A 26175-nucleotide genomic window follows, 5' to 3' on the forward strand; every position below is an offset into this window, starting at 1 on the left:
TTAACCCCCCATCCCCCTGAACTGGTAAAGCACATTGAATGGTGTCTTTGTCTACTGATTCAATTGGTTTTCTGTCATTGATTGAGATACATCTGTTTTAAATTGAATACAGAAGTAAGATGACGCTCACAGTTAAACACCCAGTGGCGGAAAATCCAAACCTATACAGAGCATTGTATATACAGTAGATTTGCCAATATCGATACAATTCCATAATGATGCTGCAACAAAAACATTAAAGCAAGTGTTTTATTCAGTTCTCACTTATTCATTGGCCAGCTGATCTTCCTCTGTTGTTTTGTAAGCAACCAGCAGAAAAGCAGGCTCTCTAACTCCTTCCCCACTATATTTTCAAACAGAGTCGTACATCATTCATGCTGCCTCTACTCCGATAAAGTGTTACTAGCTCAATGTACAATTCCTCAATACAGTCTCCACTTATTTCCCTTACACAACAGTCATATTCACTAGGCACTAAACTGAAGAAAACATACTGAAACATGGAGGGACCACCTGACTTTGTCCTATACGAATCGATCGTTTTTGTTTTCTTTTGGAAAACGGTTAGCTATGTTTTGATGGTGTGCACTAATGACTACTACCCAGTAGGCTTGCTGGGAACGGTCCATTGTATCTAGTGATATTTTTTCATGTACATTTAGTCTGACAACATCAAAGGAATGGATTTTTTCTGTCACCAAGGACAACAAGCATATAATCCTACTGATCTGTCTAAAGGTGAAAAGTAAGCTCGGCATTGGCAGTCAATATTTTTTAGAGATTTTTGATGTTCTATTATGTTAATGTCTATCACCAGTTTCATTCACCCATGAGATCGGAGTGCTCTAGGTACAGCATGTAGGGCCATTGATGGGTGTAGCATTTTTACATGAGGAATTCTTCCAAAATGGCACCCTGTTCCATTTATAGTGCACTTTTGACCAAGGCCCATAGTATATGGAATAGGGTTCCATATGGGAGGCAAATGAACAGTGGATCAATCAGGGGAATAGGAGCCAATGACCGGAAGGAGCTAATTTCTTATTTTCACTGTTTTCCCTTTCCCCTGGACACTGAACATTATGTTTGCTAAACGAATTCATAGAACATTTTATGATTTAACACATTGTAAGAAATTTTTTATAATTTACTATTTTACTATTCAACTAAGGAAAAGTATGTACATGTACACATAGAGAAATGTCCATAGATTTCGCCTTTCATCTCTGGCAAGGTGGTTCTTCTTTTCATCTGCACTTTCATACATCTACCAGAGGAGGTCAGTATGGCTTACACTTACTTATTCAGACATTATTAGACCCTCAGTTGTTTAAATGGATTTCAAACATGGCTGTAACTATTACGTGTGAGGACACCGAGGTCCGGCGGTCATTCTTTGTAAAAACAATAATATATATTGTACACTCAGCAAATTGGATGCAGTCTATCACAGTGCCATCCGTTTTGTCACCAAAGTCCCATATACTACCAACCACTGCAACCTGTATGCTCTTGTTAGCTGGCCCTCGCTTCATATTCATCACCAAACCCACTGGCTCCAGGTCATCTATACGTTTTTGCTAGGTAAAGCCCTGCCTTATCTCAGCTCCCTGGTCACCATAGCAGCACCCACCCGTAGCACGCGCTCCAGCAGGTATATTTCACTGGTCACCCCCAAAGCCAATTCCTACTTCGGCCGCCTTTCCTTCCAGTTCTCTGCTGCCAATGACTGGAACGAACTGTAAAAATCACTGAAGCTGGAGACTCATATCTCCCTCACTAGCTTTAAGCACCAGCTGTCAGAGCAGCTCACAGATCACTGCACCTGTACATAGCTCATCTGTAAATAGCCCATCCAACTACCTCATCCCCATCCCCATCCCAATACATCCCCAATTATTTTGCTCCTTTGCACCCCAGTATCTCTACTTGCACACTCATCTTCTGCACATCTATCACTCCAGTGTTTAATTGCTATGTTTGTAATTATTTTGCCACTGTGGCCTATTTATTGCCTTACCTCCCTTATCCTACCTCATTTGCACACATTGTATATAGACTTTTTCTATTGTATTATTGACTGTATGTTTGTTTATTCCATGTGTAACTCTGTGTTGTTGTTTGTGTCGCACTGCTTTGCTTTATCTTGGCCAGGTCGCAGTTGTAAATGAGAACTTGTTCTCAACTAGCCTACCTGGTTAAATAATGGTGAAATAAAATAAATAAAAACAATAAAATCTATTACGGGTCAACATCTAAATATTGCTCCCAGCGTTGATAACTCAGAATGCTTATATTCTTGATCTGACTGATTTATAATGGCGCCTGCCTCTTTGTGAAGGAGTGGAATCACAAACAGTGATTTGTTCGTTATGTTCGCCTTCTCCACCGGATTTGCCTTTTTTTGCAACAAATTCGCCACTCTCTCAAACGGCAGTAAGTCCGCCCTCTCGAGGCACAGGGCGAGGCCCTGAGACTTGAAACGACCTACCCCAGTTCACAGTCAGATCAATAGGTAACTACTGCTGACAGTGTATTTGGGAGATGCCGGACAAAAAGCTATTTAAAAAATATCCCACGACTCCAATGTCTACAGACATCCCCTAAAGAAACAAACAAACAAAAACCGACTCTTGGAGAATGAGTGCACAACTGGTAAATAGTCGCTTATAGATACACTATACAGTATATACAAAAGTATATGGACACCCCTTCAAATGAGTGAATTTGGCTATTTCAGCAACAGCAGTTGCATAAAATAAAGCACACAGCCATGGCCTTACTAAAAAGCTCAGTGACTTTCAAAGTGGCATCGCCACCTTTCCAACAAGTCAGTTTGTCAGATTCAAATTTTTGCCCTGTTAGAGCTGCCCTCATCAACTGTAAAAGCTGTTATTGTGAAGTGGGAACTTCTAGGCGCAACAACGGCTCAGCCACAAAGTGGTAGGTCCACACAAAAGTGGTAGACCACACAAAAGTGTTAGGCCACACAAGCTCACAGAACGGGACTGCCGAGTGGCCGAGCAGCCCGAGCAGCCGCACACAAGCCTAAGATCACCATGCGCAATGTCACTCGGCTGCAGTGGTTCAAAGTTCGCCGCCATTGGACTCTGAAGCAATGGAAATGCATATTTCTAGAGTGATGAATCACGCTTCGCCATCTGGCAGTCCCACAACGAATTCCAGGAGAACGCTACCTGCCCCAATGCATAATGCCAACTGTAATTTTTGGTGGAGGAAGAATAACAGTCTGGGGCTGTTGTTCATGGTTCGGGCTAGGCCCCTTAGTTTCAGTAAAGGGAAATCTTAACGCAACAGCATACAATGACATTCTAGAAGATTCTGTACTTCCAACTTTGTGGCAGCAGTTTGGGGAAGGCCCTTTCCTGTTCCAGCATGACAATGCCCAAGTGCACAAAGCGAGGTCCATACAGAAATGGTTTGTCGAGATTGGTGTGGAAGAACTTTAATGGCGTGCACAGAGCCCTGACCTCAACTACATTGAGCACCTTTGGGATGAATTTGAACGCCAACTGCGAGCCAGGCCTAATCGCCCAACATCAGTGCCACGACCTCACTTATGCTCGTGGCTGAATGGAAGCAAGTCCACACAGCAATGTTCTAACATCTAGTGGAAAGCTTTCCCAGAAGAGTAGAGGCTGTTATATCAGCAAAGGGGGGGAACCAACTCCATATTAATGCCCATGATTTTGAATGAAATTTTCGACTAGCAGGTGTCCACATACTTTTGGGCATGTAGTGCATGTCAGTCAGTCAAGTGGCTAGCTGCTGGCAGAGACTTATATTGCATTGATGTTGAAGGGCTTTGGTAGGTCTATTACTTAGCCAGCTAGAAGGATGAAGTAAGAAGCTAACGCTAAACAGAGTACCTCAGCAGGAGCAAAAAACAGCTCATAATAACTTTGCTTTACAGAGACTTGGCTAATGAGACAGACAGTGACGTGGCGCTCAATGGTGAGACTGACGCAGGCTGCAATGCATGCTGGCAGAAGCAGAGACAGAGAGTGGTTCGTATAATAGTTCCCAAACATGTGTGGTCCCCTGAGAAAATGTGGACTAATCTTATCAAAGTTAGTACCTTAAAAAAAACAAGATATGTTTCAATATGAACATCTCCATATGGCCCATCCTCCCAATATGCCTACATTAAAATGCAAACGCCGTTCTACAAATGTAATACGTTTTTGCTTTGTCGCTGATGCTACGTGTCAGTGTGAATCATTTCCTCATATTTCCTCCCTTTCAGGGGTATAACATTACAATTGTATAGCTAATAGGCTATGTGTCTGTAGATCGACTGATGTGAATGAACCTACATCTGCCCAAGTGATAATGGCTGGGATAATTTTTACTTGTTTTTGCTGTTCTCCAAATAGCATTTAAAAAAATATATATACTGTATATTCCGAACCTCACTAAAACTCAAACCCTGGTTACGGCCCTGATTTCAAAGAAGGTAATAATTATGGCAGTCCCATGTGTACTAAAATGTTTAATATAGTCTGTACATTCACTTAAAAAACAGAACACATAAATCCCTATGGTAGTTGAAATGATTTATTTAAAAGATAAAACAAAGTAGAAAAAAAAAAAATCAAGATCGTTTGAAATCCTACACTACTGCTATACTGTATGAAGGCTTTGGCAAGGATTCAATCCAAAGCGCATTGTAGAGAAGCGCATTGTGCTTGACTTTTAATTTAAGGTAATGTACACTTGAGCAGTCATCCACGCAAACGTCGGGAACATTTGTTGACAGTACAGTGCACTTCCCTGCAACGCACCTTGGATTGAATCTCTGCCCTTGTGTATTTGTCTAGGAGTCAGGTGCTCTTCCATTCACATCAACCCTAAGTCTTCCATCACTGGCCTCCTTTATTAAGGCCATTGACCTCTCCCAAGGTCTCTCTTGGGTCTATGGTTTCCTTGGATGCCACAGCAGAGTAATGTTCCTTTGTTACCCTCAGTTCTCCAAGTGACGTTGGCTTCGGTTGGGTCGGAGCATGTCAGTCTTGACTGTTGTTGGTGAAGCCAATGAAAAAACATTTGAGCTGAACAACAGCTGTGTGCTGCCACCATTGTTCTTGAAGGTCAACTGGCATTGTTTGAATCACTCATTCTAATTCTGTAAGCCAACACAAACAGCTCTATAGACAGAATGTGTTCACTAAGTATAAAGTCACAACAGCTAAATGCAATGTATAGCCCATTATTACATTCAGGGGGGAAATTAATTCAAGTGTAAGTAATGAGTAAATCATCAATGATGTTTAACTAAAAAAAAGACAGTCACTGTTGTGTTTCGCCCTTGCATAGAATTAAGTACATTTAAACAATTAAAATACAAACTTTATTGCGCATCTGACGAGGAAGAAGAACCACTGGAGGAGCTTGAGGTGCCCCTTACCCCCACTTCCTGCAGGATGACTTCTTCCTGGAGCCTATCACGGGACTCTGCACTATCATAATGCTGCTCCAGGAGTGTTGTGTCTACCACGTTGTAGCAGCCGTGCCTCCGGCTACTGTTCATTGGCGAGGGGGTAGACTGGCGCGAGACTACCACTTGGTTTCTCTCTAACCGCCGGGAGAGGGGGACTGGAGATGAATGGGAGATGTGGTTTGGATGAACAAAGCGACCGTTCGATGGAGCACCCATAGGGATGGGCTGAAATGGCGGTGGAGGCTCCATCCTTGCAGCTCTCCTTGGCGGCCTTCTCCCCTGCAGGGGTGGGGCAGCCACCCTTACCTGGGTCTCATTGTTTATTCTCACTCGTCCGTGTGAAAGGTCACTGTTTGGGATACACCTCGAGGTCGGTTTGTCAATGTGACTTCTCTTTAGGACAGTTTTGAGAGCGTTCTGGGCGTACAGGACTTCAATATCCTCCCCAACTCCTCCATTCATGAACAGTCCGCCCTCCTTCAGCTTCTCCTCTCTCCTCCCCTGTGTCACCATGCGCTGCACTGAGCACATCAAGTCTGCCAGACTCAGTAGCAGAGACAGGGAGGCAGCCCCCAGCATGAAGTTGAGCATGATGGTCTTCTCTGTGGGGCTGGATATGTAGCACTCCACCATGGACGTACAGGGGGACTCATAGCACTGGAAGCGCCTGGGGACAGAGAAGCCATAGAGGTAGTACTGTCCGGCACTGAACGCTGCCTCCAGTAAGATACGTAGTAGCAGGTCCAGGAGGTAGGCACTTAGAAAGTTAGGCGTCCCTTTTGGTAGGGAATGTTGATGGGTACACAGAGCCCCTACCGGACTTCTGCTGCCGGGGGAATAGTTCCCTCCGATACGAAGAGCTGACGATACTTTGTGGACTATATACGAAATGAACATCATGTGAGGGAGACAGAGCATGATCAGTTGGAACAGCCAGAAGCGGAAGAGGGAGAGGGGAGCAAAGCCGTCGAAGCAGACGTTGGTGCAGCCCGGCTGGATGGTGTTGCACACAAAGCGCTCCTGCTCGTCCCGGAAGAGGGGATAGCCAGAGAACAGGAGGATAAGTAGTCTCAGGACCACCATTAAGATCAACCACATCTTCCCTGCATAAAGAGCCAATCAATTAAATATTCACTTACACACACACACACACACACACACAATTTTAACGTTAGACACCAATATTGAAAACAAAGCTATTTGCTAGTAACATTAACTATCAAAAGACCATCGCACTCTCCCCTAAACATTTTGTTGGTGCGGAAAACCTGTGAATCTAGATAAGCAATTTAATGGTCTGACTGCACTCAAAAATATGTTGCATAAAGGCCCGAGAAACATCAACTATCCCATACATATACCATGCACATTATGTCTACCTACCCAGGAAAGTGACGTTGTGATTGAAAGTAATAAATAGCATTTCCATTAGGCGCGTTTTCTCCATGGTGTAAACAAGCAGCTCATCCCACGGTCTGTATACCTTCCTCCAATCCAGGTTACTCAGCGAGGGTCTATTTCAGTCTGATCAATCCAGTTCAATTCAACCAATTCACTTCGATTCAATTCAGTCCAATTCAAAATCAACGGTCTCATTGAGTTGTAGACAAGTGGCTCCAGCATAAGTTCCCTAGCTGTTCCCCAGTGTGTGTGTGTGTCCACTAAACTATAGATCTCTCTCAAGTGTTATAAACAGCTTAGTGACAAGACGCCAGGGACCTCTCTGCGCTATTATTATCATCACGCCAAAATCATGTTACCATCAAAGCATTGCTAGGATATTTCAACAAAATACACTGAGCTCAGACAACTGGTTGGGTCTACATGAACTCAGAGTAGCATAGTGACTATAATGTTATTCAAATTGAAGGTTACCAGGTTAAAGATTATTGGACAATTATGAGAATGTAGCTCTGTGCCCAAATGGTGGTGGTCTTAGCCATGAGCCTCAATATCCATGAACCTCCTGACCATGAACGTCAAGTTTCATGCGTAAATAGCTGAGTGATTAATGACAGTTGTGTGCGTCCCAAATGGCACCCCATTCCCTGTATAGTGCACTACTTTTGACCAGAGCCTATGGTCCCTGGTCAAAAGTAGTGTACTATATAAGGATTAGGGTGCCATTTGGGACACAACTCTGCTACTCCATGCTGGCTATGTAACAGTATAGCTTCTGTCCCTCTACTAGCGCACAGTTAACTAGCTAGCATTTCCATTGGCTACAGATACACTGGTAATAGGGTGATTTAGTGATTAGCATACACAGTCTTTAACAAGTTCTCCACATATAAAAATAAATGAATACAAGTGTCAGACAACCAGATTGGAAATAAATGCACTAATGTGTTATCCTCAGATTTATTTGTAGCCTGTTTAACTGTACAAAAAAAAATAACAAAATAAGAATACAAGGGAATTTTCTTTTAGTATAAACATGGATCACCACCTCCATATAAATATTTAACAATTAAGTTAATGATCTCATCATCACTTTAATACTTGTTTACACGCTGTACAACGTTGATTAGCAAAATAATTCAATTCTAGTGCTTCAGTTGTCAGTAGGGTCTTCTTGACAAATGATAAAACACAAATAAAAGTTGATCATCATGAATGTAACAATATTAATATTTGAATCAAAAATAATTGTTTAAAAGACAAAATCCAATTGTATAAAGTTTGAAGGAGCTACATTATATATAAGTTGGCTCAGGGTTCAGGTTGTTCTTTAAAAAAAACATTGTAGCTTAAAACATCCAGAGTTCTGAGACAAAAAACACAAGTCATGCTCTACAGTGTAGCAAGTATGACAACCCATTTCTATCCTTTCATTGGTTGCTTTCTTGTCAACATAACCTACTTTGAATCCTGTGGATGACACATTCACAGTAGCTAAAAATCACTCCCATATCTCCAAAAGCTTTCAATTAGGATTTTAGCTGCAGATTTGAATAACACATTCTAGGTATTGGGAGGTACAGTAACTGTACACTAGTGGAAAGGTATTAAATATGGGCAACTTGTTTGAACATTAACAAAATAATTGTGTTCATTAAGAACTAAATGATTCTGGAATGTGTATGTAGATCTCAAGTAGAAACGCCTGCACAGCTAGAAGGCTATTTTATCTGACATTGACATTTTGTTTTCTGACCACTTCTCTCTTGGTTTGCTGCTACAACGCATAAAGCTCATGTTGCCACGGTGATCATCTGGCTACTTCTGTCCACAGGAAGCTGTGATGTCATGAGCTCTCTGAACAGTCAACTCTTTATTTTATATCACAAAGAAGCTTTCTTTTTCTTAACAGTCAGTGAAGTAGCAGTCCTGTAGAGAGTTCTTCCTTCTGTGTTACAGGAGCAGCAGCACTGAAAAGGCATCTATCTGTGATGAGGACAAAGTCTTTCTGTCTAGGTTAGGGTTGCAGAATTTCTATAACTTCCACCAAATTCTCAGGTTTTCGAGAAATCCAGATCGGAAGATTCTAGATTTCCTGCTGATTCCGGGAATCTTCCAAGCAGGATTTCTAGAAAAACTGGGAATTTTCGGAAAGTTACTAGAATTTTGCTAGGTAAAAGCCTAGCATGTCACCATGCTGGCCTGAGGCCCAGTCTCAGGTCTGGTCTATGTTCCTGGTTGTTAGGAGAGGATGGCAGGGACCCATCGCACTCCGACCAGGTTGTCTACGCTCGCAGAGCGCTTCTTGCCAGCTCTCCTGGCATCCTTGTACTTGTCGTCACACAACCTCGAGATCGCCTGCAGGAACAAAAAAAAAAAAAACATGAATCACTAAACAAACTCAGATGTCTCACTTGAACTGAATTGTTATTGACCTTCTGGCATAGACTACATCTTCAGGCCCAAATGTCAAACCATTGCTATTAAGAGGAGCATCTGCCATCAATCTATCAAATGTTTTTTCTAAAGCAATTTTTTCAGATCAGCAGTAGTCAGAAAGTGCTCTACTATAAAATCACTTTGTGACAGCTGCTGATGTAAAAAGAGCTTTAGAAATAAATGTGGTGGCTCACCTCTAGTCGCTGGGCTTTGTCCTGGCTCAGGGGCTCCAGAGGGAAGCTCAGGTTGTTGGTCTCTGACAGCGAGCGCAGGTCAAAGTAATACTTGGCATAAACACTAGACGGAACGTTGATGTTGAACTGAAGAAGCTCCAAAAACTGACGCTCCAGCTCGTTCCTGTTCAGAAAAAAAGGTGAGAAAATACGTTTATTTTCACAACAATTGGTAGCACTGTTACATAGACAGCTCACTGTCCTAGAGATCAAAACCAACATATTAGGGGCATGTATCCAAAACATTGGTGTAAAACCATGAATGTACAGTACCGGTCAAAGGTTTTAGAACACCTATTCATTGTATTATGTGTTAACCAAAAAAAAGTGTTAAACAAATTAAAATATATTTTATATTTGAGATTCTTCAAATAGCCACCCTTTGCCTTGATGACAGCTTTGCACACTCTTGGCATTCAACCAGCTTCACCAGCTTCACCTGGAATGCTTTTCCAACAGTCTAGAAGGAGTTCCCACATATGCTGAGCACTTGTTGGCTGTTTTTCCTTCAATCTGCAGTTCAACTCATCCCAAACCATCTCAATTTGGTTGTGGTCGGGGGATTGTGGATGCCAGGTCATCTGATGCAGCACTCCATCACTCTCCTTGGTCAAATAGCCCTAACACAGCCTGGAGGTTTGTTGGGTCATTGTCTTGTTGAAAAACAAATGGTAGTGGGACTAAGCGCAAACCAGATGGGATGGTGTATCGCTGCAGAATGCTGTGGTAGCCATGCTGGTTAAGTGTGCATTGAATTCAAAATAAATCAGACAGTGTCACCAGCAAAGCACCCCACAACATAACACCACCTCCTCCATGCTTTACAGTGGGAAACACACATGCAGAGATCATCCGTTCACTCACACCGCGTCTCACAAAGACACAGCGGTTGGAACCAAAAAGCTCCAATTTGGACTACAGACCAAAGGACACATTTCCACCGGTATAATGTCCATCGCTCGTGTTTCTTGGCCCAAGAAAGTCTCTTGTTCTTATTGGCGTCCTTTAGTAGTGGTTTCTTTGCAGCAATTCCACCCTGAAGGCCTGATTCACACAGTCTCCTCTGAACAGTTGATGTTGAGATGTGTCTTTTACTTGAACTCTATGAAGCATTTCTTTGGGCTGCAATTTCTGAGGCTGGTAACTCTAATGAACTTATCCTCTGTAGCAGAGGTAACTCTGAGTCTTCCATTCCTGTGGTGGTCCTCATGAGAGCCAGTTTCATCATAGCGCTTGATGGTTTTTGCAACTGCACTTGAAGAAACTTTCAAAATGTTCCTTATTGACTGATCTTCATGTCTTAAAGTAATGGACTGTCATTTCTCTTTGGTTATTTGAGCCGTTCTTGCCATAATATAGACTTAGTCTTTTACCAAATATGGCTATCTTCTGTATACCACCCCTACCGTGTACCAACTCATTAATGAGGAAAGAAATGTCATATTAACTTTTAAGAAGCCACACCTATTAATTTAAATGCATTCCAGGGGACTACCTCATGAAGCTGGTTGAGAGAAAGCCGAAGAGTGTGCAAAGCTGTCATCAAGGCAAAAGGCTGTCTACATTGAAGAATCTCAAATATATTTAGATTTGTTTAACACTACTTTGGTTACTACAGTCTTGGCCAAAAGTTTTGAGAATGAGACAAATATTAATTTTGTCTGCTGCCTCAGTTTGTTTGATGCCAATTTGCATATACTCCAGAATGTTATGAGGAGTGATCAGATGAATTGCAATTAATTGCAGTCCCTCTTTGCCATGCGAATGAACTGAATCCCCCAAAAACATTGCCACTGCATTTCAGCCCTGCCACAAAAGGACCAGCTGACATCATGTCAGTGATTCTCTCGTTAACACAGGTGTGAGTGTTGACGAGGACAAGGCTGGAGATCACTCTGTCATGCTGATTGAGTTCGAATAACAGACTGGAAGCTTCAAAAGGGTGGTGCTTGGAATCATTGTTCTTCCTCTGTCAACCACAGTTACCTGCAAGGAAACACATGCCGTCATCATTGCTTTGCACAAAAAGGGCTTCACAGGCAAGGATATTGCTGCCAGTAAGATTGCACCTAAATCAACCATTTATCGGATCAAGAACTTCAAGGAGAGCGGTTCAATTGTTTTGAAGAAGGCTTCAGGGCGCCCAAGAAAGTCCAGCAAGCGCCAGGACCATCTCCTAAAGTTGATTCAGCTGCGGGATCGGGGCACCACCAGTACAGAGCTTGCTCAGGAATGGCAGCTGGCAGGTGTGAGTGCATCTGCACGCACAGTGAGACAAAGACTTTTGGAGGAAGGCCTGGTGTCAAGAAGGGCAGCAAAGAAGCCACTTCTCTCCAGGAAAAACATCAGGCACAGACTGATATTCTGCAAAAGGTACAGGGTTTGGACTGCTGAGGACTGGGTGAAGTCATTTTCTCTGATGAATCCCCTTTCCGATTGTTTGGGGCATCCGGAAAAAAGCTTGTGCGGAGAAGACAAGGTGAGCGCTACCATCAGTCCTGTGTCATGCCAACAGTAAAGCATTCTGAGACCATTCATGTGTGGGGTTGCTTCTCAGCCAAGGGAGTGGGCTCACTCACAATTTTGCCTAAGAACACAACCATGAATAAAGAATGGTACCAACACATCCTCCGAGAACAACTTCTCCCAACCATCCAGGTACAGTTTGGTGACGAACAATGCCTTTTCCAGCATGATGGAGCACCTTGCCATAAGGCAAAAGTGATAACTAAGTGGCTCGGGGAACAAAACATCGATATTTTGGGTCAATGGCAAGGAAATTCCCCAGACATTAATTACATTGAGAACTTGTGGTCAATCCTCAAGAGGCGGGTGGACAAACAAAACCCCACAAATTCTGACAAACTCCAAGCTTTGATTATGCAAGAATGGGCTGCCATCAGTCAGAATGTGGTCCAGAAGTTAATTGACAGCATGCCAGGGCGGATTGCAGAGGTATTGAAAAAGAAGGGTCAACACTGCAAATATTGACTCTTTGCATCAACTTCATGTAATTGTCAATAAAAGCCTTTGACACTTATGAAATGCTTGTAATTATACTTCAGTATTCCATAGTAACATCTGACAAAAATATCTAAAGACCCTGAAGCAGCAAACTTTGTGGAAATTAATATTTGTGTCATTCTCAAAACTTTTGGCCACGACTGTACATGACTCCATGTGTTATTTCATAGTTTTGATGTCTTCACTATTATTCTACAATGTAGAAAATAGTAAAAATAATGAAAAACCCTTGAATGAGTAGGTGTTCTAAAACTTTTGACCGGCAGTGTATATGCTTTTGATTTCAAAATGTGGTCCAATGTCAGCCATAAATGAGTAAAGCTTTAAGTTTAAGCATTTATTCAGAAAAAGTGTACTTTAAAATGCAAGCAGCAAAACAGGTCAGCTACAATTAGCCGGCAGAAGAGAAGAGTCCCTGTTGAAAATAACATCCTGAAAATAAAATGTATCATGTTCCCATTCCAGTCATGGACATACACTCTAGACATGTGACACAAACATGTGAGACACTGAAGTATATAATCACACACACAAATGTCTGAGGATCTGGCAGTAGTCTACGTTCCATATATTGATTGATTAACTCACATGTCCTCCACGGTGATGTCTTTGAGGATCTGGCAGTAGTCTACGTTCCACACAGCCTGATCGTCCCAGACTTTAGATGCCAGCAGGATGGCTCCCAGCAACATACGCTTCCAGTTCCCTGGGCCAATGTCTATGTCTGCATACGTCAGCAGCCTCTCAACGTACACCTAAAAAACACAAAGGGAAAATGAATACTAAAGTCATGAGGTAATTGAGGCCACTACCTTTGTGATATTGGTTACAACCCAAATGGAACCCTATTCCCTAAATAGTATGTTAATCTCCTGATAATGCACACACAGAGCCATGTTCAAAATCTGACCCGTATCTCAAGCTTGAATCATACAGTGACCTCCCCCTCAACCCCACTGATCCTCACCCGAGGCACACAACACACCCCCATCCCTACTCCCTCTCTCACAGCTCGCTTCAGCCCCCAGTGCGCTCTCAGGATGATCTCAGGAGACAAGCCAAGGATGTGTGTAAATTGAAGACAAGGTCACAACATTGGTGCATCGAAATGTCACGTGGTGTGTGGAAAATGCGTTTCTCCGATTCTGACATTAGCCCTTCTCTGCTCTGGCTGCAGACCGACTGTGTATTCCACAGGCAGTAGAGTAGTTTCTCTGCTCTGGCTGCAGACCGACTGTGTATTCCACAGGCATAGAGTAGTTTCTCTGCTCTGGCTGCAGACCGACTGTGTATTCCACAGGCAGTAGAGTAGTTTCTCTGCTCTGGCTGCAGACCGACTGTGTATTCCACAGGCAGTAGAGTAGTTTCTCTGCTCTGGCTGCAGACCGACTGTGTATTCCACAGGCAGTAGAGTAGTTTCTCTGCTCTGGTTGCAGACCGACTGTGTATTCCACAGGCAGTAGAGTAGTTTCTCTGCTCTGGCTGCAGACCGACTTGTGTATTCCACAGGCAGTAGAGTAGTTTCTCTGCTCTGGCTGCAGACCGACTGTGTATTCCACAGGCAGTAGAGTAGTTTCTCTGCTCTGGCTGCAGACCGACTGTGTATTCCACAGGCAGTAGAGTAGTTTCTCTGCTCTGGCTGCAGACCGACTGTGTATTCCACAGGCAGTAGAGTAGTTTCTCTGCTCTGGTTGCAGACCGACTGTGTATTCCACAGGCAGTAGAGTAGTTTCTCTGCTCTGGCTGCAGACCGACTGTGTATTCCACAGGCAGTAGAGTAGTTTCTCTGCTCTGGCTGCAGACCGACTGTGTATTCCACAGGCAGTAGAGTAGTTTCTCTGCTCTGGTTGCAGACCGACTGTGTATTCCACAGGCAGTAGAGTAGTTTCTCTGCTCTGGCTGCAGACCGACTGTGTATTCCACAGGCAGTAGAGTAGTTTCTCTGCTCTGGCTGCAGACCGACTGTGTATTCCACAGGCAGTAGAGTAGTTTCTCTGCTCTGGCTGCAGACCGACTGTGTATTCCACAGGCAGTAGAGTAGTTTCTCTGCTCTGGCTGCAGACGGACTGTGTATTCCACAGGCAGTAGAGTAGTTTCTCTGCTCTGGTTGCAGACCGACTGTGTATTCCACAGGCAGTAAAGTAGTTTCTCTGCTCTGGCTGCAGACCGACTGTGTATTCCACAGGCAGTAGAGTAGTTTCTCTGCTCTGGTTGCAGACCGACTGTGTATTCCACAGGCAGTAGAGTAGTTTCTCTGCTCTGGTTGCAGACCGACTGTGCATTCCACAGGCAGTAGAGTATTAGCTGCAGGCCTTGTACTGTACATTGATGACTCAGTGGCTTACTGGCTTTGGCCGCTGGCGGTTGGCCTAGTTTTCCTCCACTGCTGCTCTTGACAGTCTCTGAATCTGCCTGCCAGCAGCCTACAGACACAGGTTAGTTAGGAGGCTTCTTCTGGCAACCTATTCCCTATATATACCTATGGGCCCTGGTCAAAAGTAGTGCACTAAATAGGTTATAGGGTGCCATTTGGGACACAAACAAGGGAGTCAACCATCCTCCTCCTTTACCAGTGTAACAATGGCACATTCTGCAGTGAGCTGAGCAGCGCTGAACAGCATCCGGACGAAGCGGTAGATCTGTTTCTGCTCTGGGTTGTGTTTGTCATAGTCAGACGGCACTTCTGATTTCTGTGAGAGTAGAAGAACGTGAAGGCTTTATGAACAGAGTATAAACACAGAGTATAAAAACTACATTTATAGAGTCATACATGCATGCACGCATAAACACAGTGGGTCAATATGAACACATGCACGGATTGCTTCGGCTATTACCGAGAGAGGGTGAAGCTTCTCGTCAAAAATGTCTTGCTGCATTCCTCCATCTGTGTCCCTGAAACAGGCCATTCAGGAAAGGTCAACTGTTTTACTGAACTGTTACACTAGCTAGCCAAACTCTCCATTCAAGGCATTGCTTGCTCAAAGTGATAGGGTATTCTTACCTGTTCTTTATATGGTAATATATTGCAAGGGATACACTGTAGAGAAGGAAAAACAGGTCGTGGTTGAGGCATTTGTCATAACTTTCTGGACTTTCTGTACTGTCCCATACGTCAACTCGTGAAAATGTAACTGGGACATATACTCACCATTTGATGGTGAATTTAAGGTTGGGCTGACTGACAGTGTTGTCATCTAGGAAGATGGTGGAACAGGAGCTGTGTTTTCGTCTCCTTGATCCATGCTACGATAATGAAATAGAATTACAAATACACATATATGGCTACAAATACAAGAGCTGACTGTTAGAGGGCATGCTGTTATTAGAGGGCATATTGATACATGAAATAAGGTTTCTACAGTAGGCAACTTGGTCAAACGGAGCACGCGATGGACATGCATGACAAATGAAGACATGAAATGCAATAATGTATCGGCTATCTAAGGACTGTTAATCACTTACAATAATGCAGAGATTTCTTCACTCCTAACACGTTACCATGAATGATGCAAGCCGGCACTAACTATATTCATTTAACAGGATGTCACATGAGTTGCAACAATGGATCCATGGAGGACATAATGTTGTACATTACCTTTGACTCGTCAATGTGTGTTAACTTGTAAAACAACACAAGGAATTATCATGGGCAATTCATACATTATGAATCAGCTACAAAGACTAACTTTCCAACATCATGAAATAATATAGATGCCTATATTTAATAAGCATTTAATACTCACATGATTGATGAAGAGGCTCTTTCTTTTTTCACGCACTTAACAGAGAGATAAAAAGAGAAAGAGCGAGAAAGGCTTTGATCCTTGGTTATCAGCATTAACCTAGAAATTACATAAAGCAATAGGAAAAAAAGCATCATGGTAGATTTGCCAGCATGATCAGCAAGACATGCTGCACTGAAACAGAAAGGCTTCTATGGATCCTACCTGGAATATTTGCGACAAACTTGTACAGAGAGAAGCATTTCAAAGTGTGCACAAAGAGGACAACGCGGTTAATATCACATTATCAGAGCTGGTTAGTCACAAAGGCAAGTCCTAACTTCCACATACGCATTAATGTCAAGTAACATTTTGACCTAACTATTAAAGTAAAGCATTCACTTAAGTGGAAGCTAGGATTCCCCCCTAATGCTGGTTAGACACTGAGAACATTATAGACAGACTCCACTCTGCAGCTAGGGGGAAGCAGAAGCACTCCGTGACATACAGTAGCCTGAGCTTATACTCACCATTTTTGCTAGGCAACTCCACTGAAAGAGAACCAAAATCCATCTACTTAATTTACCTGTCCAACTCAAAAACACACAACTATCATTGGCTCTCACTTTAACACATGGGTGTGTATCAAATGTCACCTTTTCTTTGATGCGGCTTCGATTCTGGACAATGGTGTCACTTAACCTGCTCTGCTGCCAGTACTGTCTTGTTACAGTATAACACAACTAAGCATGACCCAAAAGTTCTTCAAATCAGTCATAAGCAGGCATTGTTCCTAGTAAAATGCCCATATTTATCAGAGAAAAACACAGTAATAGTGTGATAGTATGAGAATCCACAGAGGCTGCTGGTACTGCTAGTGAAACACCCCAGGGCAAGGCATATATTACCACAGAGATCAAAGCTGACTGTGTTCAATGGAAGCTGTGTGATCTGGGATTGTAATAGCATATTTTGTATTGTATTGTGTTAGAGGTTATACTGTACTGCCGTTTGTATCAAGCGTCTCAGAGTCGGTGTGCTGATCTAGGATCAGGTCCCCCGTCCATGTAATCGTATTCATTATGATCTAAAAGGCAATACGGATCCCTACACTGAGATGCTTTATGAATACGGGGCCAGGAGTTTTCACTAATAAACCTGTGTTTTTTTCTTGATCAGGTCACATGATCAGGAAAACCCTTGGTCTTCCCTAATGGCCTTAGATAAAGTCCATGTTAAATGCACCTGTTGAGGGATTCCAAAGAGTCTGAGATTCATTGATTTATTGAGACCAACTCACCACCCGGCTGAGATTTACTGAGGAATATTGTGCTGGCCCGAGGATGGTCAGAGGGGTTGTACTCCATGTTCAACTCTGTGAAAACAAAATCACTGTCAGTTACTGGATGTCATTGTAAGCAATATCGACTATGGTATAAGTCCCAAATGGCACCCAATTTCCTTTATAGTGCACTGCAAAAGTAGTTCCTGGTCAAAAGTAGTGGAATAAATCAATCTAATCAAAATGTATTTGTCACACGCTTCGTAAACAACAGGCGTAGACTAACAATGAAATGCTTACTTAAGGGTAATTTTCCAACAATGCAGAGTTAAAATAAAAAGTGACATGAGGGAGCAACTACACAGTGAATAACAAGCGAGCTAGCTAGCTAGGTAGCTTTTTATTACATTTTTTATGACCAGCACTGTAGGTGCGTGAGACAACTTTACCAGCATCATAGCATACGTATCAATGAATCGTTGTGACATATGAAATACATGACATATGAAATACGAGTGTAATCAATGTGTAATAACTAGGTAAAAAATGAAGGAACGTGTTAAATTATTATGTGACGTGCAGTCATATTCAGGTCCTGATTGGTCAAGAAGCTTATTTGACGTGTTAAATAGTATCTTTTTTGACACGCAAAGACCCAAACGGTGTTCCATAGAAATCCTGGTTGAGAATGAAACGACTGAACAAAGAAACAGCACAGCAAGTAAGTGAAAGAAATAGGTTTGATTATGATAATGGAGACATACGTAAATGGCAACAAAATAACTTTTTGGTCAGTGTGGTGTGTGTGTGTAACCTTTATTTAACTAGGCAAGTCAGTTAGGCCGTCACCTACCCCGGCCAAACCCGGACGACGATGGGCCAAATTGTGCGCCGCCCTATGGGACTCCCAATCACGGCCGGATGTAATACAGCCTGGATTCGAACCAGGGACTGTAGTGACACCTCTTGCACTGAGATGCAATGCCTTAGACCGCTGCATCCATGTGTGTGTGTTAACTATTTAACTGTACTAGAATGCTTAAAAGGCAGCAAAAAATTTAAATAAATATCGGTATTGTTTTTTTTGTCAAGGAAAATAATCAGAATTGGCCCAACATTTTATTTCGGTGCATCACTAGTTACAACCTTATTCTAAAACGTCTCAATCTACACACAATACCCCATAATGACAAAGCAAAAAAAGGGTTTAGACATTTTTGAAATGTTGATAAAAACTTAAATAACTTATTTACATAAGTATTCTGACCCTTTGCAATGAGACACAAAATTGAGCTCAGGTGCATCCTGTTACCATTGGTCATCCTTGAGATGTTTCCACAACTTGGAGTCCACCTGTGGTCAATTAAATTGATTGGACATGATTTGTAAAAGGCACACACTTGTCTATATAAGGTCCCACAGTTGACAGTGCATGTCAGAGCAAAGACCAAGCCATGAGGTCAAAGGAATTGCCCGTAGAGCTCAGAGACAGGATTGTGTTGAGGCACAGACCTGGGGAAGGGTACCAAAACATTTCTGCAGCATTGAAGGTCCCTAAGAACACAGTGACCTCCATCATTCTTAAACGGAAGTAGTTTGGAACCACCAAGACTCTTCCTAGAGCTGGCTGCCCGGCCAAACTGAGCAAACTGAGTGGTGCCTGGAGGAAACCAGGCACCACTCATCACCTGACCAATACCATCCCTACGGAGAAGGGCCTTGGTCAGGGAGGTGACCAAAAACCCAACGGTCACTGACAGAGCACCAGAGTTCCTCTGTGGAGATGGGAGAATCTTCCAGAAGGACAACCATCTCTGCAACACTCCACCAATCAGGCATTTATGGTAGTGGCCAGACAAAGGCACAACAGACCACTTGGAATTTGCCAAAAGGCCCCTAAAGGACTCTGAAAATGAGAAACAAGATTCTCCAGTCTGATGGAACCAAGATTGATTTCTTTGGCCTGAATGCAAAGCGTCACGTCTGGAGGAAACCAGGCACCACATCTGACCAATACCATCCCTACAGTGAAGCATGGTGGTGGCAGCATCATGCTGTGGGTTCAGCGGTAGGGACTGGGAGAGTAGTCAGGATGAAGGGAAAGATGAACGGAGCAAAGTACAGAGAGATTCTTGATGAAAACCTGCTCCAGAGCACTCAGGACCTAAGACTGGGGCAAAGGTTCACATTCCAACAGGACAATGACCCTAAACACACAGCCAAGACAACACAGGAGTGACTTCGGGAAAAGTCTCTGAATGTCCTTGAGTGGCCCAGTCAGAGCCTGGACTTGAATCCAATCGAACATCTATGGAGAGACCTGAAAATAGCTGTGCAACGATGCTCCCCATCCAACCTGACAGAGCTTGAGAGGATACAGGTGTGCCAAGCTTGTAGCGTCATACCCAAATGTGTTTCAAAGTACTGAGTAAAGGGTCTGAATACTTATGTAAATGTAATATTTGTATTTATTTTTAATACATTTGTAAAAATGTCTAAAAACTATTTTTGCATTGTCATTATGGGGTATTGTGTGTAGATTGAGGATTATTATTTAATTTAATCCATTTTAGATTAAGGCTGTAACGTAAAAAAAAAAAGGAAAATGTCAAGGGGTCTGAATACTTTACGAATGCACTGTAACAGACTGATCTGCAGCAGCAGCGCATGTAGAGCAGTAGCAGCAGCGCATGTGGTGAGTGTGAAAGTGTGTGTGTGGCATTAGTATGCATGTGTAATGTGCAAGGGTGTGTGTCCGTGTGTGTGTCAGTATGTGTGATTGTGTGCAGAGTCAGTGCAAGAAAGTTAGTTTAAAAAAAAGGGTCAACGCAGGTAGTCTGGACAGCCATTTGATTAACTATTTTGCAGCCTTGTTTAGCAGTCTTATGGCTTGGGGGTAGAAGCTGTTCAGGGTCCTGTTGGTTCCAGACTTGGTGCACTGGTACCGCTTGCAGAGCGGTAGCAGAGAAAACAGTCTATGGCTTGGGTGGCTGGAGTGAAAAATGTTTCCTCTGACACTACCTGGTACAGAGGTCCTGGATGACAGGGAGCTCGGCCCCAGTGATGTAATTGGCCGTACTCACCACCCTCTGTAGCGCCTTTGCGGTCGGGTGCCTTGCAGTTGCCGTACAAAGCAGTGATGTAGCCAGTCAACATGCCCTCAGCCAGTCAACATGCCCTCAGCCAGTCAACACGCTCTCTGTATCATTTTTGGAGAATCTGAGGGCCCGTTCCAAATCTTTTCATTCTCCTGAGGGGGATGAGACATTGTTGTGCCTTCATCACAACTGTGGGGGGGTGTGTGGACCATGTTAATTCCTGAGTGATGTGGACACCGAGGAACTTGAAGCTCTCGACCCGCTCCACTAAAGTCCCATCGATGTGAATAAGGGTGTGCTCGCCCCTCCGTTTACTGTAGTCCACGATCAGCTCATTTGTCTTGCTGACATTGAGGGTGAGGTTGTTGTCCTGGCACGACACTGCCAGGTCTCTGATCTCCTCCCTATAGGCTGCCTCATAGGGAATAGCGTATCATTTTAAATGCAAACTAAAATATAATCTGTCAAGTAGAACTCAGAAGTGGCATGTTCCTCAAGTTACAACATAATGTCTTGCGAGAAAGAAAACAACCTCTTGCTGAATATGAAAACATTTAATTGTAGACTATTTTTTATTTGACCTTTATTTAACTAGGTAAGTCAGCTAAGAACAAATTCTTATTTACAACGACGGCCTACCCCGGCCAAACCCGGACGATGCTGGGCCAATTGTGCACCGCCCTACGGGACCTCAATCACGGCCGGATGTGACACAGCCTGGATTCGAACCAGGTACTGCAGTAATGCCTCTAACACCGAGATGCAGTGTCTTAGACCACTGCGCCACTCGGGAGCCCAGACAAACACATGCAACTGAGAACTGACCGACAAAATGTAGGGGTGAGATGACATCATTTCAAAAAGATGACATTTATACCCTACGTTTTTCTCTCATCCGTGAATTGGCCTCATTCAGCCACAAGGACAGGCCATAAACATGTCCGATTCAATATTAGGGTCAAACCAAGCCGAGCTGTACTGGCCTGGCCTGATTATACGTCCACGATAGTTCCTGAAAGCGTGCTGGAAAGGACAATGTGAAAAGAAAATATCCAAGCCAGCACAGTACGGTTCGGCTCTATAGACAGGAGCCATATGTGTTGTACACACGGTGTAAAGGCAGAGGGCAGCACATGCTAGTGCTGAGAAGGATTACCCGCTGGCAGTGATTCAAATGCTAATTCATAGATTTCCTAGAAAACACAGGGGACAGTCACACAAGCAGCCTTCACAGTGAAGGACCACAGGTTGCAGCCTGTCCTACATAGTGCTCTGGTCAAGGTAATGCACTGTGTTTTGTTGCATGCTGTTCTCCCTAGTCCTCTTTCATCCTTAAGTGTTTTTTTCCCTCTTCACTCTGAGACATTGGAGCATGATTCATGCTTTGTGATTCAGAGCAAATCTACATCACAGCCTAGGGATATGAGCTACAGATTGGCGTGCACATGTGTACATGTACATCAAATAGATTGTTACGCTCATATGCTATACATGTGCTATGGTATCAAATCAAAAGTTTATTGGTCACGTACACAGATTTGTAGAGGTTATTGCAGGTGCATCAAAATACTGAGCAAAATACTGCAAAGTTGTTTAGGAGATAGAAACAGGGCGACCGCTTGTCGGCGCCATCTTTTCGTACATTATCCCGATTCAGAAAAAAGGTACTGATGGATAGTAATTTAAAAGATATTAGTAGCTACCATTCACTTGGACTCTGCATCGTAAAGAAAGAAGTCTTCAGGATAAAGTGTGCAAAAAAATATGCATTTTATACCATTGAACATGGACTCAGGCCCTCACGAAGTCACCATTCCAGAGGCAAAAACACCTCAGCACACCTGCTGAACCAGGAAAAGGGGACTTTGTGCTCAAACAACTGGACTAAAGATGCTACCTTAAATAATAGAATCCAATCAAACCACACAGCTAGGCCAACTTCATACTCAAGAGTGGGAAAAGTCCCTCGAAGATGCTTACGGTTCTTTTTGGTGAAGATTTTTTTTTGTGGAAGGTACTACACTGCGTAAAGACCCCCCCCCCCACGCAATCAACATCGTGAAAATACAGAGTTTCCTTGTAGGCCTATTTGGCGGGGAAACGGAAGCGAGCTGCAGCATTTTGCCCTTTTCTGTTAATTAGTCTTATTAAAGGTTGTCTGTTTGCTGCTTTTCATTAACTCATATAGCGGTTCCTTAGGCTACGGCCTAAAATAATGTGTGTTAATACGGGCAGAATATTATATTTTGTAGCATAGGCTACCGAATTTCTGAAACAGCGCACACACACGGTAAAAGGCCAACATGAAAACTATTTTCACGTCGTAGCATAAAATATCAATATAAAAACATTTGATAAAGCAGTGCTGCCATTAATAGTGCACCATCTCATAGACTCAGAAAGACTTTTGTCCTGCTGATGGTCCATAAGGGGTCGATGGGTTTCTTATTGTATTCATGATTAAGCTTTCAGAACATTCAGACCTAGCCTACTGATCAATAAGCTCACAATCGTCTGGACACTTTCCTACCTGTGTAGTGCAGATCAGTCACATTTCAGTCTCCTTTTCATATCGAAAAATGCAACTGGGAGCCTATTGATAGGCTATTGGTGCCGCTCACTAAATCAGGTCTTTCCACCTCAAAAAAGCACAAGAAAGAGGATTCCGACACCCACCTTCTCAGATTGTTCTGAAATCCTTTTGGTTGTTAGAAAGAGATACGATTAGCATTCCGGCAACATTATTAATAATGAAATATAATTTGATCTCTGAGAAATGAAGCTAATTGACTGCATCCAAATTGTCCATTATAAATTAAATTATCAGATGAATATAATATTTAATAAATATAGTGGCTAACATCCGATTGGACCAAACTTTTTTCTATCAATGAATAAGACATGGGGAATCCAAAGGAATGGTCAAAAGCTATCCACAGACACCCCAAGCCATTTCCACACCAACAACCAGTATACAGTATCAGTTCTCTATGTCAGACAAGTAGTATGGAGCTGCGGCTCAGAGTATTGTATCTTCATCCTATGTCATCTATTCCTTGTGAATTTTATCCTGTTCAGAGACATTAACCATTGAAGTTGTTAGGTTTATGTAACATCCTACATCCTGAAAGTGTAAGATTCTGACCACTAGATAGTGCTGTTCCTGCTATTAGGTGAAAAAAGTATTTAGACCCAAATGTTAACCTTTTCACATGTGAGTTCCAAATATCTCTAACGGTCACCCTAGTGGAAGGTTTTTATTTTTTACACCGGACAGTTAACCCGTGCTGCCCTCAAACCAAGGCACACAGCCTATAGATAATTAGCAGGCAATGTTTCAACTTAAAGTAAATGATGGACTGTCATTTCTCTTTGCTTATTTGAGCTGTTCTTGCCATAATATGGACTTGGTCTTCTACCAAATAGTGCCATATTCTGTATACTACCACTACCTTGTCACAACACAACAGACTGGCTCAAACAAATTAAGAATAAGGAAAGAAATTCCACTAATTAAGAAGGCACACCTGTTAAATAAAATGCATTCCAGGTGACTACCTCATGAAGCTGGTTGAGAATGCCAAGAGTGTGCAAAGCTGTCATCAAGGCAAAGGGTGGCTACTTTGAAGAATCTCAAATATAAAATAGATGTGAAGTGTTTTACTCAATTCTTTTGATTGATGGTGAGCTCACCCGTGATGTGATGAATTGTAAGTAGTAACTGCTAATAGCTAATTAATATTATGGTTTCTGTCGGCCGAGAGTTAGCTAAATATGACCGCTTGTGTTACGTCAATCTTTTCTCAGTTAGTCCTAGCGCTAACGTAGCCTACATTTTCCATTTTTGTCATAACATTTTAACAGAATCGACATAATTAATACACCCCTGATCATACGCAATCCCAGTTCACTTTCATAGCAGCCACATACAAACACCATGATCAGTCTGATTGTTGTAAAATGCATTCTCGCATCTAAGTGCTCTCCTCCTCTCCCTTTGCTTGTGGACTTTAGTGCCCAAAACATCAGCTGTCTGTGACCAGGCAAAAAAACAAACATATTTGTATTTGTAAGTCGCTCTGGATAAGAGCGTCTGCTAAATGACTTAAATGTAAATGTAAAAATATTACTTGCCAAGCCTTCATGTCATAACCGCTAACTGCTACACACAGCCTACATTGTTGTTAACAAATTAAACAGCATAGTCAACGCGTTAGTAAACCCACTACAATCATGCAGTGTACAGTCAGCAGCAAGCTGTTACACCAGCAGGCCCAGGTGGCAATAAATTAAACACAACCAAAAGTGTACCTTGAGTTCCAGTGTTGGATAGCCAGCAAGCTAACATAGCATCCCTCTCTGTTTCAGCCAGGTGTTTAAGTAGGCTAAAAACTAGCTAGCTGCATTCGCTAGCTAAGTGAAAGTGGGGAAAAAAATATGAAATATATCTAGCTCTTTCACGTCACCTTAATTTTTTAAGAAATGTATTTCTTTAAAACTATTCAACCATTGTCTCTCTGAGTCAACTTCTAACCATATGTTATGCACTGCAGTGCTAGCTTGCTGTAGCTTCCTGCTTAACAACCTGAGCCAACTAAATGGACTGACAGTGTAGATTAGTCTTGCATAAAAACACAGCCATTTCGTAGATTTACAACACTTATGCAACATAAACCCAGATTGTCTGAAATGGCATTCTATTCAATGTATAGTGCACTACTTTTGACCAGGGCCAATAGGGCTAAGGTCAACAATAGCACACTAAATAGGGAACAGGGTCTCATTTCAGACACAGCCCCAGTATCACACTGCGGGAGGATTCCACAAATTGAGTAATTAGGACCAGGAGGTATTCAGAGGGTGAGGTCACTTGAACACAATTAGCCTTTCGGGGGGGGGGGGGGGGGGGGGTCAGGCCCTCCACAACAAATACACTGCAGTTCTGAAGCATGGACAAGGTACCAACAGAGGTCTATTTTCTGTACAGCGAAGCTGTTAATACACATAATACAGAATCAATTTGCCTAGATGCTGTAAGATTCTATACGTAATCAATGAATGTCAATAAAAGATCATTCACACCTAATTTCCCCCTATCAAACATGAACTCACTTCGCAGTACAGTGGGTTCCATCCCAAATGGCACCCTATTCCCTATATAGTGCACTACTTTTAACCAGAGCCCTAGGTGCCATTTGGGACACATAACAATGTAGATTAATTGGCATCATCCCTGACAGCATGCAGACAGGAAGGATATGAGAGAGCAGCCTTTTAATCCATGCTTGCAGAGATGCCCTGCCCACTCATCCTGCAGGAGGAACTACCACAGAGCACACTACCAGAGGGAGGGGGGAAATTCCACAGGAACAGAATGATGCGGAGACTCAGATTTGTGTGTCAAACAAAAACCAATGATTAAAGTTAAAACAAACCATACAACTATGCACAAGGACAACGTTTAACAACTTCCACATTTAATAATTGAATTGGATTTATATAGCGCTTTTCTAAT

At 42.7% G+C, this 26175-nt stretch overlaps 2 protein-coding genes across 7 annotated transcripts in view; both read right to left on the bottom strand.

The window, feature by feature from the left end:
• Positions 1 to 4562: 4562 nt before the first annotated feature.
• On the bottom strand, positions 4563 to 7301 carry LOC139551345 (gap junction delta-4 protein-like). Its single transcript, XM_071362836.1, has 2 exons — positions 6845 to 7301; positions 4563 to 6564 (listed from the first exon to the last, which is right to left on the bottom strand). The coding sequence occupies exons 1-2, from the start codon at positions 6906 to 6908 to the stop codon at positions 5372 to 5374; spliced, it is 1257 nt and encodes a 418-aa protein (XP_071218937.1). The 5' UTR covers positions 6909 to 7301; the 3' UTR covers positions 4563 to 5371.
• A 507-nt stretch (positions 7302 to 7808) lies between these two features.
• LOC139550890 (cyclin-Y-like) overlaps positions 7809 to 26175 on the bottom strand; it is a 46159-nt gene continuing 27792 nt past the window's right edge. For 3 of the 6 annotated variants that reach the window (XM_071362126.1, XM_071362127.1, XM_071362125.1), the window contains 11 exons: positions 17581 to 17655; positions 16811 to 16831; positions 16302 to 16336; positions 16154 to 16177; positions 15707 to 15801; positions 15560 to 15595; positions 15393 to 15450; positions 15129 to 15248; positions 13147 to 13313; positions 9496 to 9658; positions 7809 to 9220 (listed from right to left, as the gene is read on the bottom strand). In XM_071362126.1, coding sequence (XP_071218227.1) covers positions 9104 to 9220; positions 9496 to 9658; positions 13147 to 13313; positions 15129 to 15248; positions 15393 to 15450; positions 15560 to 15595; positions 15707 to 15801; positions 16154 to 16177; positions 16302 to 16336; positions 16811 to 16831; positions 17581 to 17655 — 911 coding nt within the window. In that variant the 3' untranslated portion in view covers positions 7809 to 9103. The remainder of the gene's footprint in view (positions 9221 to 9495; positions 9659 to 13146; positions 13314 to 15128; positions 15249 to 15392; positions 15451 to 15559; positions 15596 to 15706; positions 15802 to 16153; positions 16178 to 16301; positions 16337 to 16810; positions 16832 to 17580; positions 17656 to 26175) is intronic. The other 3 variants (XM_071362128.1, XM_071362129.1, XM_071362130.1) reach the window with 3 other exon arrangements.

The sequence above is a fragment of the Salvelinus alpinus genome, chromosome 23, assembly GCF_045679555.1.
Source record: "Salvelinus alpinus chromosome 23, SLU_Salpinus.1, whole genome shotgun sequence".
Taxonomy (NCBI): Eukaryota; Metazoa; Chordata; class Actinopteri; order Salmoniformes; family Salmonidae; genus Salvelinus; species Salvelinus alpinus.

Coding starts and splice junctions, on each gene's coding strand:
- LOC139551345 (XM_071362836.1), bottom strand. CDS start 6,908: ATGGAGAAAACGCGCCTAATGGAAATGCTATTTATTACTTTCAATCAC. Junction 6,565..6,844: donor TCACAACGTCACTTTCCTGG/GTAGGTAGACAT, acceptor CTCTTTATGCAG/GGAAGATGTGGTTGATCTTA.